The sequence below is a fragment of the Podarcis muralis genome, chromosome 12, assembly GCF_964188315.1.
Source record: "Podarcis muralis chromosome 12, rPodMur119.hap1.1, whole genome shotgun sequence".
NCBI classification, from domain to species: domain Eukaryota; kingdom Metazoa; phylum Chordata; class Lepidosauria; order Squamata; family Lacertidae; genus Podarcis; species Podarcis muralis.
This window is the reverse complement of record NC_135666.1, coordinates 62229202-62244531: the sequence shown is the minus strand read 5'-3', so window position 1 is coordinate 62244531 and position 15330 is coordinate 62229202. Positions and strand designations below refer to the sequence as shown.

The 15330-nt window shown below is 42.5% G+C and overlaps 1 protein-coding gene across 3 annotated transcripts in view; it reads right to left on the bottom strand.

The window, feature by feature from the left end:
* The window catches only part of CUL1 (cullin 1), a 45793-nt gene that overhangs the window by 10727 nt on the left and 19736 nt on the right, over positions 1-15330 (bottom strand). For all 3 annotated transcript variants that reach the window (XM_028751618.2, XM_077916563.1, XM_028751620.2), the window contains 11 exons: positions 14992-15166; positions 12442-12609; positions 11426-11476; positions 9760-9850; positions 7555-7718; positions 6189-6351; positions 3177-3307; positions 2165-2272; positions 1971-2077; positions 630-678; positions 134-265 (listed from right to left, as the gene is read on the bottom strand). In XM_028751618.2, coding sequence (XP_028607451.1) covers positions 134-265; positions 630-678; positions 1971-2077; positions 2165-2272; positions 3177-3307; positions 6189-6351; positions 7555-7718; positions 9760-9850; positions 11426-11476; positions 12442-12609; positions 14992-15166 — 1339 coding nt within the window. The remainder of the gene's footprint in view (positions 1-133; positions 266-629; positions 679-1970; positions 2078-2164; positions 2273-3176; positions 3308-6188; positions 6352-7554; positions 7719-9759; positions 9851-11425; positions 11477-12441; positions 12610-14991; positions 15167-15330) is intronic.

The window sequence follows — 15330 nt, the reverse complement described above, 5'->3', positions numbered from 1 at the left end:
CTTATATGTCTTCCACCAGCATAGCTGACGGTCAGGGTGATGGAAACTGTATTCTAGCCCCTTCTGGAGGGGCTGCTTTGCAGTGTAATCCTGGAAAGGAAGGTGGTGAGGGAGAGGCCCAAACACAACTCACCTTCAATTTGGAGATCATGCTTGCCTCAGCATCATCACTAGCACTGTTCTGGTGCACAAGCCGTTTTGCCAACATTTTGGCATAGAATTTTTGAAATACGTCTTTGTCTTCAATATACTTAAAGACAACCATCTGGAAAAAGCATGTATTCTTAGTATTATTTTCTAAATGCAAACAATTCAAAAGTATTCAAAGGCAAAATCTCAACTTTCAGCTCATTAAATATTATAACACTTTTAAAAACATTTAAGATTTCAAACATTTCAAATCTTTCAGAACATGTAGCACAATATAAATTTACATAAATGTAAGCATACACAAACCAATGTTCACTTTAATTATTTTTAAGGGTTGTAACAAATGGTTTAAAACATATGCACAGATGTTGCTAAGTTTTCTTCCACAATTCTCTCAATCTTCATTCAATTTTCATTCTAAAGCAGTCTACAAAAAGAATTACTTGAATGCAGAATACAGCTTAGAGTAAGAACCTCACCACTTGATTGAGTGTGTCTTCAAGCTCGGCTTCCTCTGGATTCTTTGAGCTGTGGTAAAAAGGGCATCATTTTTGTTACAGTTCAACATGCTTACCATTTGCAATTCATAAAATCTCCTTTACTTTCCAGTACAAGAAGCTCAGGATACGCACAGCTTAGTTGCAGCAATAAAGCTCTCCAAAAGGCAGCAGTTTACAACAATTAAGCAGCATCTAACCCATGGGTAGGGACGCAGGTGGCGCTGTGGGTTAAACCACAGTGCCTAGGACTTGTCAATAAGAAGGTTGGCGGTTCGAATCCCCGTGACGGGTGAGCTCCTGTTGCTTGGTCCCTGCTCCTGCCAACCTAGCAGTTCGAAAGCACGTCAAAGTGCAAGTAGATAAATAGGTACCGCTCCGGCGGGAAGGTAAACGGTGTTTCTGTGTGCTGCTCTGGTTCGCCAGAAGCGGCTTAGTCATGCTGGCCACATGACCATGCTGAGCTGTATGCCGGCTCCCTCGGCCAGTAAAGCGAGATGAGCGCTGCAACCCCAGAGTCGGCCACAACTGGACCTAATAGTCAGGGGTCCCTTTACCTTTACCTTAACCCATGGGTAAACTAAGGCCCGGGGGCCAGATCCGGCCCAATCACCTTCTAAATCTGGCCCACGGACAGGCTGGGAATCAGCGTGTTTTTACATGAGTAGAATGTGTGCTTTTATTTAAAATGTATCTCTGGGTTATTTGTGGGGCATAGGAATTCATTCATTCCCCCCCCCTAAATATAGTCCGCCCCCCCCCCCAAGGTCTGAGGGACAGTGGACTGGCCCCCTGCTGAAAAAGTTTGCTGACCCCTGATCTAACCGTTCCCAAGCATTGTACCAACAGGAATGTTAGTCTCCCCCAGACAGACCGGACACTGATCTCTCACTGAACTGCTGCTCCCTTACCTACCCTCTTTTACTGCTGTGAGTCATGAATGAATGAACCAGGAAATCCTGCAGATATTTTAGCGCAAGATTTTTCTTAATCCTGGAAGACTGCATCCTCATTAAAGAGTACACAGTTTCAGTCTCTCCCTGTGGAAAATCCTGAGTCAAAGAGGGGCCCCAGAAAGCTAATATAGCTGAGCATTTCTGACAGAATTTTTCTGTGTATAAGGGATCAAAGGAGGTTAACATGTGGGAATAACCAGACTGAAACCTACAAACAAGTTTTCCCAGCTACAGGTAAAGATTAGAAGTGTGCACAAGACTCCTTGATCAACAGTTAGAATGGCATTTCATTTCATGAATGGTGTGTGAACAACTCTAGTCTACTACTAACTTGCAGAAGTCACAGAGTTCCCCATGGAACACATACCTTTTCTTTAGCAGAGAGTCACAATACCGTGCCAACAGCTCTGGGGATTTACTGGATGACTGGGCCATTTTTGTTACTGCGTTGTTATTTATAAATCGACCACAAGCCTGTGATACACACAAAGAAGTTAAACTTGCAGACATCCTCAAAATGAGTAATTATCAAGGACAACTACAAAGTTTAAGTCCATTTACCTTGTCTAGAGCAGCCACAAAGCCAGCATCATTGTTGAAAGCAGACATGACCAGTGCATTGTATTTCTTATGGACATCCAACACGGTCTGTACATACATTTTGGGATCCTAGAGATTAGAGAGGGCAATGACAAAATTGACCTATTTCAGAATTCTCTCACAGCTACAGATTTTAGGGCAACATTTTCAGCACTTAAACAACCAACAAACAATAAAGACATTTCAAAAGCAGAACTTGACTGAGCGTTAAGTTTCAGAAAAACATACTACACTGAACACCTCATCATTTCTTCCGACAGAAAATCCTTTAATTACTTCACCACAATGCAAGCTCACCTTGGAGAAAGCTTAACATCCCTGGACCCTATAATATCAAATATGATTGTAAAATGTGAATCAAATAATGAGTAGTCCTCCTGACTGACAAAAACTTCACAAGAGAGTTGAGGCAGAATTCAGGAAGCTCTACGTCCGCGACTAAAGCAGTAATTGAAAATAAGATGCTTATAGCCACGAGAGACCAGGATATCTTCAACAAGTCACTTGTCTACTTAGGGCAAGTTCACTGGCCAAGCGGCTCAGGATCTCACATACAATGACCCCCTTTCTTATCAAGAAAAAATACCCAAGGTTAGATGAAGTGAGAGCACCAGTCTATTATCCGGCAGAGATGCATTCAAGCTTTTTAAAGCCATATTTTGAAGCCCTCATTTCTCTTTAGCTCAGTTTGTATCACAGCACGAGGCTACAGCTTGAGAGGTCACGGGGCACCCACCACCCCCAGCCACAACTCCCTGCTTGCATATACTGTCACCGCCTATTACAGACCCAGTCCTGAATCAGCAAAGTTTGAAGTCCCTGTAGATATTCCTGACCCTGCAGGAAAAGTCTAGTAATTCTTACACTGCAGTTGGTCTATCTCTTGCTTTCAACTCCTTATCAAACCTATGGTGAATCTGGGGCAATGTGCCCAGATTCAAGATATCAAAGTTCCTTTGGAAGAAATACTTGCATTAAGAGCAGCTTCTCCACACTTTTCAATGGCAGAGAGACCCTGGCTGTGGATGTGTGTTTCCAAAAGTCTTTTGAGCTCCCCAAGGCCATCTTGGATTCGAGACACAAGGCTGTACATGCGCCCCAAGTCTGGAAAAGAGGAAACAGATCCTTTCAGTTGTACGAACGTCAGTTCTGCATCTGAGAACTGCTCAGGAAACGAGAAATACATTTGCAAACATATCAGAACCATCTAAACCAGAGCAGGACAACTTTAAAACCTTAACACTTAAATTTAATATTGTCAATGTTATCCAAAATCATGAATAAGCAGGACAAAATATGACATTGAGTTTTAACTTGATGATGAATGACACGAGTGGTGCTCCACAGAACAGCTTCACTGAGGTTAAGGGTTCCCCTCTCAATAGTGGAATCCTGATAAATTTAAGGCACCTATAACTGGGCAGGTAAGTGAAAGAAATGTCTGCCAACCAAATCATTCAGGAGATCTAGAGCTAGCAATCAAAAAACATTTTTAGGAAAAAGTTGATTTTGAGGGATATAAACTTTGTAGTTTTTAAAAATCAAACCACCACTGTTGCAAGGCAAATGACTAAATTCTATAAGCCCACATTAAATTAATCATCCTTTTAAGGGTAACTATTACATGTTTACACTTGCTTGATGTTCTACAAAAATAGGACAATACTTGGTTACTGAATAAGGCTCAGTACTGCTCCGCACAAACACAGTGGACTCAGTTTTAAATTGCTCAAAACCAGTGAAGTTGTGTGGAAAGCTTTTAGAGGTAATACGCATTGGTTTCATAAAATTTATTTGCAGTATAATGAATGGATATAACACAAGTCAAACTAGGCGACTACAAAATATACAATACCATTCAAATCTAAAATCAAACATAACAAACTTTTCAGGTGACTATCCCTCAGAAACAAACTTTATTGTGCGTTAGTTTTTAGTATGAAAAACAGGTTAATGGTTTTGTTGTTGTTTAGTCGTTTAGTCGTGTCCGACTCTTCGTGACGCCATAGACCAGAGCACGCCAGGCACTCCTGTCTTCCACTGCCTCCCGCAGTTTGGTCAGACTCATGTTTGTAGCTTCGAGAACACTGTCCAACCATCTTGTCCTCTGTCGTCCCCTTCTCCTTGTGCCCTCCATCTTTCCCAACATCAGGGTCTTTTCCAGGGAGTCTTCTCTTCTCATGAGGTGGCCAAAGTATTGGAGCCTCAGCTTCACGATCTTTCCTTCCAGTGAGTACTCAGGGCTAATTTCCTTAAGAATGGATGCGTTTGATCTTCTTGCAGTCCATGGAACTCTCAAGAGTCTCCTCCAGCACCATAATTCAAAAGCATCAATTCTTCGGCGATCAGCCTTCTTTATGGTCCAGCTCTCACTTCCATACATCACTACTGGGAAAACCATGGCTTTAACTATATGGACCTTTGTTGGCAAGGTGATGTCTCTGCTTTTTAAGATGCTGTCTAGGTTTGCCATCGCCTTTCTCCCAAGGAGCAGGAGTCTTTTAATTTCGTGGCTGCTGTCACAGTGGTTTACAGTGGTTTACAGTGCCTTAATTTTCATCTTGACAGGACGCGGATGGCGCTGTGGGTAAAAGCCTCAGCGCCTAGGGCTTGCCGATCGAAAGGTTGGCGGTTCGAATCCCCGCGGTGGGGTGCGCTCCCGTTGTTCGGTCCCAGCGCCTGCCAACCTAGCAGTTCGAAAGCACCCCCGGGTGCAAGTAGATAAATAGGGACCGCTTACTGGCGGGAAGGTAAACGGCGTTTCCGTGTGCTGCGCTGGCTCGCCAGATGCAGCTTTGTCACGCTGACCACGTGACCCGGAAGTGTCTCCGGACAGCGCTGGCCCCCAGCCTATAGAGTGAGATGGGCGCACAACCCTAGAGTCTGTCAAGACTGGCCCGTACGGGCAGGGGTACCTTTACCTTTAATTTTCATCTTGAAAATTTAAATTATTCTGTCATGTCTAAAAATGTTCAGAAATAGTCAAATAAAAATAAGTTTTTTTATTCTTTGCATGAAAATCTACACTACACTAAGTGCATTTACTGAATTTTATCCTAAACACATATTTCAGTTCAACTAATTTTGGCTATGGGAAAAACCTGAAATATAAATAAATTAATGAAAAATGAACATGGCATCTGTTTTAAATTTGTTACCCTAAACTATATCTACTCACTGATTAATTTTATGGAAAAAATGTGGTTTTTAACAACTGCAAAAAATTCTGCTGAAGAATTCTGCATCAGAAACTTTTCCACCCACCATCACTGACATCTGGTGACATAGCAGGAGACCTAAAACCCATCCTATAGAAAGTAACTTGACAATTCTTTCAGGCCAAGCTATAAATAACACTTTTAGGTAAACATTTTTATTACAATGGCTTTTAAACAGCCTGGAAAGTCCATTATGTCTAACGAATGCTGAAGTTTTCAATCAGACCCATGAAACTAATGTTCTATACCACACACACAAAAATTCCCCTATTTGCATATTTTTATATGCCTGTTGTCTTTGTCCATGGAGTTTTCTTGGCAGGGATACTGGAGTGGCTTGCCGGTTCCTGCTCCAGGAAGTCGTGTCACGAAGAGTCGGACACGACTAAATGACTAAACAACAACAACAACAACAAAATTTGCATATTTCAACCCATTTTCCTATGCTTAGCATCTGGCAGTATTTATAGCTGGGCCAAACTGAATTTGTCTACTAATGCAAGTGATGGTTACCTTAAAATCCTTGTCATTTAATTTTAAAAGCTATTAATCACAGAAATTGAAAGTAGATTTTTCATATGGCAAAATTACACTGCTATGAATTGTAATTCTTTGAAAAATTACAAATCGAGTGTTTTTAAATTTGTTCTTCTCCCCCACACCAAATTTTATGTACCTTTAAGTAGAGGAAGCCACCCTGGGCAAAGGTCTATCACATTCTTCACATTACTCATAAATGTCTAGAAGTCAAGCTTGAGAATGCTAACCTTCATTTTTGTCAGCATCCAACAGGTTCTGAAATTCTGTATGAAATATCTCCAAGTGTTTTTCAATCAGTACTTGTTCACATTTCCGAGCCAGCTCATCTTGCGTGCTCTCGTGGAGATACACCTGAACCCTCCTCTGTTCCTCCAGGAGGCGGGCTTCGGCCTGCAAATAAGCAAAGTCTGAAATGATCCTAACGTCCAAGTCGCAAGAGGTTTTGCTGCTATTTCTATGATGAAATGTTATGAATTCATATTTGAAGAAGCATATTAAGAACAAGTTTTCAAACCCTTTCCCAGTGGCACGTATATGGACCTACCTTAGACTCAGATCACTGATCTATCTAGCTCAATACTGTTGAAATGGAATCAGTTTTCAACAAATCTCAGGAATTATTATTGCTGTTATTGATCATATTTCTAAGCTGCCCTTCATCCCAAAAGAACCCCAAGGTGGCATATAAAAAGGAATAAATACAAAACAGGTGGGTGTGGGTATGAAATAATGGCTGGGGAACCCAATAACCTAAGAATCCACAAAGCACAAACTGTGCCGTTGAGTTATGTGTCACCTCCATACACTTATTTGGATCATCAGGGGTTATGCAAGTACTGGCGTGGCTGACAGTCAGCCTCTACCACAAACCACTTTCCTTTTCCTGAAGCCCTCTGACATGTGCAAAACGGGTAGCGCAAAGAGGCAGAGATTTATTGCATTTGTAGTGGGATATGGATAAGGTAAGAACAGCAGCGGTGGTTGCTGTTATTTCTTATCTTCTCCAAACTGTGGTTGAAGTGAGAACTCAAGAGAGGAGCCTGTGAGCTGCTGGGGACCATTCTTGTCAGAGTGCCGGAAAAATAGCAGAAGGATGCTCTTTTTAAAAGAAAGGTCTTAGTAGAAAGATGGCTAACAAAGCAATCCAACCCCCCTTTGTATCGACTTTTTTTGGGGGTGGGGGTGGGGCGTAGGTTGGATCAGGCAGGCCTTCTGGCATCCACTGGCATCTTGCCACCTGCAGAGTGCTTGCCATTCCGCCTGACAACAGACAGGCAGAAAGCTCCCCATGGCTGAGCTGGACAGGATCAGGCAAGATTCGGAGCTGGTTGTAGCGCCAGCTCCAGACTGGAAAGCACCCCCAACTTAGAATATAAACATTCTATATTAAGGTTAGACCAGCTGACAAACGAAGAGGAGGAATTTTATACAAACAAAACCTAAACTACAGGAATTATGAAAAGAAGATGAGGGATTCAGCTTGACTAGAACTAAGTAACCCCTCAAACCTCTACCATGCAAAAACAATCCTATTACTTCTAATTCCATAAGAAGTTTCAAGATCTAGGCAGCAAGTACTGCAAGTGCACTTACTTTTTTCATGTATTCTGTAACTGGATTCTGCTGCAAAAATTCAGTGCTCTCTCTTGTGTAGAACCTCTCTGTGTCAGCAAGAAACTGAGACTCAAAGGACTCCTTGTACACTGTCAGTGTAGGGCCCTTAGCAAAAGTATCATCTTCATTCAGACCTAGCTCCACTAGAAACATAGGGACAAAGCAAATAAATCAATCATACAGTTATTCTGCTGAATAGGAAAGGTTCTATGTTTGTACCTATGCCTAATGAACTGCAAAATTATCAATCCATTCAGAAAGATTCCATCAACTTTATCTAAGAATGCTGAAAGTGGGATGAAGAACCTGCACATAAAATTACAAAACTGCACGCTTCTGCAGTTCAAGCCAGTCTCACAGCATAGCATATCGCCATGGCTATAAATTCTAATAATTTTGTTTTGTTTGCAGAGCTGTTTTTTAAAAGTTCAAAATGGTAAATATTTTCTCTTTTAAATTCAAGCTGTTAGAACTGCAGACAAAACTATTATTTCAGTAACTGCAGCCCAAGAACATGGATTGTGAACCTTTTCTGGCCACGAAGCCACATCTTCATCTTGCCAGCTCCTGACACAGTCATGTCAGGGGATGCTTCTCTTTCTAGCCCCCAACACTGGGACTTCAAAGCAAACCACAAGGCTTTCAAATGCCCCCTTGTGCTTCTGTTTAAACCCCCACAAGGGTTTGAAGAAGAAATGCAGAGGGAGTGTCTGAAAACTCAGAGTAAGGTGAGCTCCTACCAACCCCCAACCCCCATACTTCTCCTTCAAACTGCAGAAGCCTGGAGTGCTACATTTGATCCACAGACTGAAGTTCCCTATCTGTGACTTGGAGCAAAATCCCAACCAAGATTAAAAAGATTTACTCATAGATAGGAGCGCCTAGGACAGCAGCCTTAAAGGAAACATTTAGACAAAGTAGTTTTCATTTGTGGCAGCTGCATCACAACATGTTTTTCCCCAAAACAACATTGTTTATTAGGCAAAAGTGGCTTCCTGAAAAGGCTTTTCACTGCCACATACCTTTATAGTGCTCAAGTCTCTTGCTTCTACATCTGAAGCGAGCTCTGTCTTCCACATCATAGTTGAAGGTGTCCACAAGGCTTAGCGCAGAAGTGCATAACTTTTGCTCCAATTCCTTCTTTCAGCACAATCCTAGCCACGTCTACTCAGATGTACTACTGAATTCAGTGCTTACTCCCCAATTAGTGGGGTTAGGATTGCAGACTTTTTCTTCCTTCAGTCTTCAATTCTCTATTGCTCTATTCCTACCTCTCTCCCCTGCTGTTTATACTCTTAAATCGATCATTGTGTGATTTACAGTGGTGCCTTGGTTTACGAACTTAATCTGTTCTGGAAGTCCGATCTTAAACCATGGCATGCTTTCCCATAGCAGCGGGGGACTCAATTTACAAATGGAACACACTCAACAGGAAGCAAAACATGTTCTGCTTCCAAGGCCAAGTTCACAAACCAAAACACCTACTTCCGGGTTTGCAGCGTTCTTAATCCAAGTTGTTCTTAAACTAAGGTGTTCTTAAACCAAGGTACCACTGTACTGTGTTTAGCAAGCAGCCATTACACACATAAAAATACAAAGAATACAGCTAACAATAGTGGTTTACATTTCTACTCCCTGACTTTTACACAAAAAATCATTTCCCATCCCCCCTTTAAGTTTTATTACACGAATCTGTAAAGTCTTGGCAAGAAATCTGGATGTTCTAAAGGATATATACCTCTCTATATCAGACAACAAAAAACAGGTCTTTGTAAGAGATGTTCTTCCCTTCTGCCATCTTAACAATGGGTGGATGTAATTGTTTCTAAGGGCATTATAAAAAGGGCATTCAATATAAGCAACATATAAAGCTCTCACTCTCCCAGCTATTTACACACGGAGAGTAGGCAGGTATATTGAACTTCATGACGAAGCAGGCATTAGACCCAGATTGTGTCATACAGTTTGTTGTTGCAACGAAGTCTTAAACACGAGGCTATGCAACTTAACTGATTGGCTGAAGCAGCTGATATTCTGCTAACTCTACAACACACCTCTAACACCAGGCATGGGGTGGGAAAAGGACTGCAAATAAGGGAGATTTCAAATTCGTCCACAGGGTTGCAAATAGTTGGGAGTTGTACAGGTCTGGCATGGAGAAGTTAGCAATAAAAAATATTTTACCATAAGACTGCACAACTCCACTGATCAGTCTTGTATTGATTGTTTCACCATTTCTTTCCTTTTCAATCAGCTTCAGCACAGCATTTGTTACCTTAAAAAAGGAAATAAAGTGAAGACAAACTAGTTATTTAAACCAATTACACAAAGCACCAATGCGTACATTTGAAAGCTTAGGGTCACCCAAAAAATCCTTATCGTTCAAAATCAAAGGTGAATATTAATTATTTTCATCTTAATTGTTTTCCTCTGGAGCATGTTTAGCTCTCTTGAATCATGTGTAACTATCCAGTCTTCAGAAGCATTCTGCCTCCAGGTAGATGGCACGTGACTCAAGTGGCTGCTGGGGAAAGACATCACCAAACACTGGCCTCCCATCAGCCATGCTTACGGGGCTTACTGGGAGATGGGGAAGGTCCAGTGTGGTGCAAGCACAGCAGTGCGGTCAATCTGGTGCTCCCACCTCTACACCAACCTCTACTCCCCTGAGAACAGTGGTGCGGCTTAGGGGAGACCAGTTCCATGGCAATGCCCCCTTCCCAGGTTGACCCATTTCAGCCCTTTCATTCTTACAGCTTCCTATAGGGATATAAGGACTGAAAAGTAAAATGATTAAAAATGCATTTCCAAAGTATGCTGTTACCAGGAGCTATCAAGATGCCTCTGGTATAAAACATATTTGTTTTGTTTTTAAAACATTATAGTTAGAACTATGAACTTATATAACATTACAGTGGTACCTCTAGTTAAGTACTTACCGTATTTTTTGCACCATTACACTCACTTTTTTCCTCCTAAAAAGTAAGGGGAAATGTCTGTGCGTGTTATGGAGGGAATGCCTACAGGTTGCATGCCTACGGACTTTCCTCCTCTAAAAACTACGTGCGTGTTATGGTCAGGTGCGTGTTATAGAGCGAAAAATACGGTAATTCGTTCCAGAGGTCCATACTTAACATGAAACTGTTCTTAACCTGAAGCACCACTTTAGCTAATGGGGCCTCCTGCTGCTGCCGGAGCACGATTTCAGTTCTCATCCTGAAGCAAAGTTCTTAACCTGAAGCACTATTTCTGGGTTAGCGGAGTCTGTAACCTGAAGCATATGTAACCCGAGGTACCACTGTACTGTATGCTATTAATAACACAGAATACTTATGTACAATCAAATGTGATTAACTACTTTTTAAGGCAGCTATTAACTATATGCATAATGATAAACTACTTTTCAGCAGACCATTTTAATATTTTTTTATTAAAGATTTAAATGAGAGCTGCGCAGCGCTCCCTCTTGCTGTTCTGGCTTCTGGGATAGCCTGCGAAGCCTCCACAGGGGAGCGGGATGAAGGCAGAAGCTAGAACAGCGAGAGGGAGTGCTGCACAGCACTCCCTCTCACTGTTCTGGCTTCTGGGATAGCCTCGCAGCCTGCATTCGCCCCATAAGACGCACATGTATTTCCCCTTACTTTTTAGGAGGGGAAAAGTGCGTCTTACAGAGCGAAAAATACAGTATGTCTTTTCTGGGCAGAATACTGACTTATTTGACAGGTTATAACTTTTACTTAAAGAATATGGATATATATTTATAAAATTAGTCCTATAAATAATTCATTAGTCCTATAAATAATTAAGGCAAACCTTATAAGAAAATACAGAAATCCCTGCAAATACATACCTGCTTATTTAATGGCCTGAACAAACAGTCCCTCCAGGTCACAAGGGCAAGCTAGGATTTAACAGAAGAAAATAGAAGATTGTGGTCTACAGTACCAACACACTGTGCTTTTCAGAACTTTCTTCTTTCAACAAACATTTTCTAATGAACATTGTATTTCAAGGGATTCCCAAGCCCTGTAAAACTGCATGGAGGCTGCCTGCTAAGTGGACTTACTGAGCATCACCTCTGCCTTAGGGCAAGACTGGACAGACTGCAGGCTTGCTGGAATGTGGGGTTTCTTTGTTTTTAATTAGAACCCGATGTTCTAACACCTACAATCAGGTGCAAAATAGTGAAATGCAGGAGAAGGAAAAGGGAATGAGCATAAGTTTGTAGTACAATCCTATGTATGCTTAGTAAAATGTCCAGGAAATTGTTTTCAGTGAATTACACATTCACAGAAAAAAACAATTGTGGTCTTTCCCTTAAGCTTTCTGTTTCTCCAGCCTAATTTCAGAGGCACTTCATGCACAAAACTTATGCCATAATGCATTTATTATTCTTTGAGAGAGTACAAGACTCTTTTACTGTCACATATCAGTGAATGGCCAAGATTCAGAAACTCTGCAAATTACCCAGATATTCAACAGCAGGTCCCGATGATGTTCAAATGCAGCCACTGAGAGATCCAGAAGACAAGGAACATATGTGCCCGTCTCATGCCAGTAGTGCACCTTCTATTTTATAGCAGAAGTGTGACCCTCCAGGAGTTGCTGAACTCCAGCCCTATCAGTCCAAGCCAGAATGGCCAATGATCAGGGATGAGTCCAAAAACTTGTGGATTGCCACAGGCTAATGGATCATGTTTCATAGCGGTAGAGCATTCATAATAAAAAAAACTTGCTATGAACATTATGTGATGCCGCAGTAGAAACAAAGCTACACAAAGCTCTTGTGTCTACCCATTTAAAAACAAACAAGACACCCCACAAATACTTTTCCATTGAAAGTTACCACCTTCTAGGAATACTTACTGAATAGATTTCATATATTCCCTTGCGGCCTTCATCGCACTCACGACGAACCCAGTGTCGATTGAGGTAGGCACAAATCCCATTCAGCACTTTGCTTGAAAACCTATAATCCTCCCACTGTTGAGTGTAGAATTTCAACACACTTTCATCCATCAAGTCTTCACCATCCTGAAAGAGAAATTGGGGGTGGGGGGGGGTAATGCCAGACACAAGCAGGACGTCTGTGATATGCCCGAGGTCAGAGTACAGCGGGAGCCTTAGCAATCCTTGATTGCTTCTCACAGTGATTTGGATCCCAAGGAGACACGTTTTCTAAGGCATGAGACCATGTCCATCTTTGCTTCCTGCAAAGTCATAGGCTTATAGAATTTCTTCAGTTTTCATCATTTTGGAAAACTGGTTACAGCTCTCCATCATCTCAGATAGCCAGAGATCTTTCTGCAACTGTTGCCATATTACTTATGTATTTAAGCCCCACTCCCTGTGTTAAGCATTTCTTTTAACCCCAGAGGGCTTACTCCAAATTGACACTGGGAATGCAACCACTGGGAGAGACAACAGACATCTTAATACTTCTGTACCTGAGCAGGACAACCATAGTTCAATTTAAATCATCTTTAGGAAAGTGCCTCTTTATTTCTATTCCAACTGGAATGACAAAAGCTTGCTGGGAACAGGTCTGTGAAGAACAGACAAGCATTTGAAAAAATGTTTGGTGGGATCAGCCTGCACCTATTTAATCCTATTGCTGAATACTATGTTTCAGAGCAGTCTATGAACTAATGAGAGGCGCCAAGCACTGTAATTCAGAATCTGATATTCCAGAGACTGGCAGGCCCAGAGCAGGTGTTATGCCAAACCATGATTGTTATGGGCCCAAGCAGTAGCAGAACAAGGCACCTGCTCTTAAAACCAATTGAGAGTTTCTCATTACATCCAAATTGGGGGAACTCTGAATAAGCTAAGAAGGAAGCAAAAGCCTTCTTCTGGTATGCCCCACAGAGGACCTGCTAACAACACCACCTTGAAGATCCCGGGCCCCAGGGAAATTAGACTGGCCTCGACTAGAGCCAGGGCCTTTTCAGCTGTGGCCCCAGCCTGGTGGAACGCTCTCCCACAAGAGACCAGGGCCCTGTGGGATTTGACATCTTTCTGCAGGGCCTGCAAGACGGAGCTAGGATGCAGTTTGACTTACTTTCCTTTGTATAAAACAAGCCCAAAGGAGGCCCCCAACCCATTCACAGGTCCTTTTATGATCAGTGGAAACAGTTGGTCCTAGCAAGTATTAACCACTCTCAATTCCAACCTGATAATTGCCACCTGCCCAGATTTTAACTTGTCTGAATTACTTTTAAGATGTATTTTAATTAATTGATGTCTGTTATTATGCATATTGTGTTGTTTTTATGATGTTAGCTGTTCTGAGCGCAGCCTCGGCTGGGGAGGGCAGGATACAAATAAAATATTATTTATTATTATTTATTATTATTATTATTATTATTATTATTATTATTATTATTATTATTATTATTATTATTATTGCAGCTTATCTTCCTTGTGGTCACATCTAAGAGTGAAGTGTACAAGGTCTACACTTCCAGCTGCCAGTGTTTGTAGTGCTAAAGTATGGCTCAATATTACATCCAAAAGGGCCACAGTATGAGGCAGAAACCCAAAGAAACTGGTGTACCAGAACTGGTTACAGTATTTTTCGCCCCATAGGACGCACCGGCCCATAGGACGCACCTAGTTTTTTTGGGGGGGGGGAATAAAGGGGGGGAAATTATTTCCCCCCCAGGTGCGCTGTGCTAAGCCCGAAGCTTGGGGCGTGCAGAGCTCAGCGCGCCCCAAGCTTCTGGGTGCCGGCAAGGTCTCCGCTAGCCGTGGGAGAGCCGCGCGGCTCTCCCAGGGCTACCGGAGCACTGCGCTAATCCCGAAGCTTGGGGCGTGCGGAGCTCAGCGCGCCCCAAGCTTCTGGGTGCCGGCAAGGTCTCCGCTAGCCGTGGGAGAGCCGCGCGGCTCTCCCAGGGCTAGCAGAGCACTGCGCTAATCCCGAAGCTTGGGGCGTGCGGAGCTCAGCGCGCCCCAAGCTTCTGGGTGCCGGCAAGGTCTCCGCTAGCCCTGGGAGAGCTGGGTCTCCCACGGCTAGCGGATAGCTTCCTGAAGCCTGGAGAGCGAGAGGGATCGGTGCGCACCGACCCCCCTCGCTCTCCAGGCTTCAGCGAAAGCCTGCATTCGCCCCATAGGATGCACACACATTTCGCCTTCATTTTTGGAGGGGAAAAAGTGTGTCTTATAGGGCAAAAAATACGGTACTTCCAGGTTTCGGCGCTTTGCGCATGTGCAGAAGCGCCGAATTGCGACCCACGCATGCACACACGCGGCGCTGCGGGTTGCGAACGTGCTTCCCACACGGATCATGTTTGCATCCCGAGTGTCCACTGTACATGTATTTTAAAAGTGACAGCAAAATGCTCCACAGAAGTTTAAAGGCAACTTGTGCACTACCTTAAATCCTTAGCTTTTGAGCTGATACAATTACTGTCTTACCTTAAGAAGATTTGTCAAGTAATTCTTCAGAAATTCTTTAAGCCGCTTGTACAGTTCCAAGCCAACAAACTGAGCTCCTCCAGGTGTTTGGCCTTTTTTAGACTTAGAAGTCGGCACACCAGCCCCTCGTGCTTGATTAGACTGATGGACACTAGTACAGTAGTTATAAACATGACTGGTAGAATAGTTAAGGAATATGCAGTGTAGACTACATGCTATAATCAATTAACAAACGAGTGTGAAATTAATACTTTTAAATATTCAAAATGGTTCACCTACGTTATCTTTTAAATCTTGAAAATAGTCATATATAAAGGTAAGTCAGCACTATCCCTATAT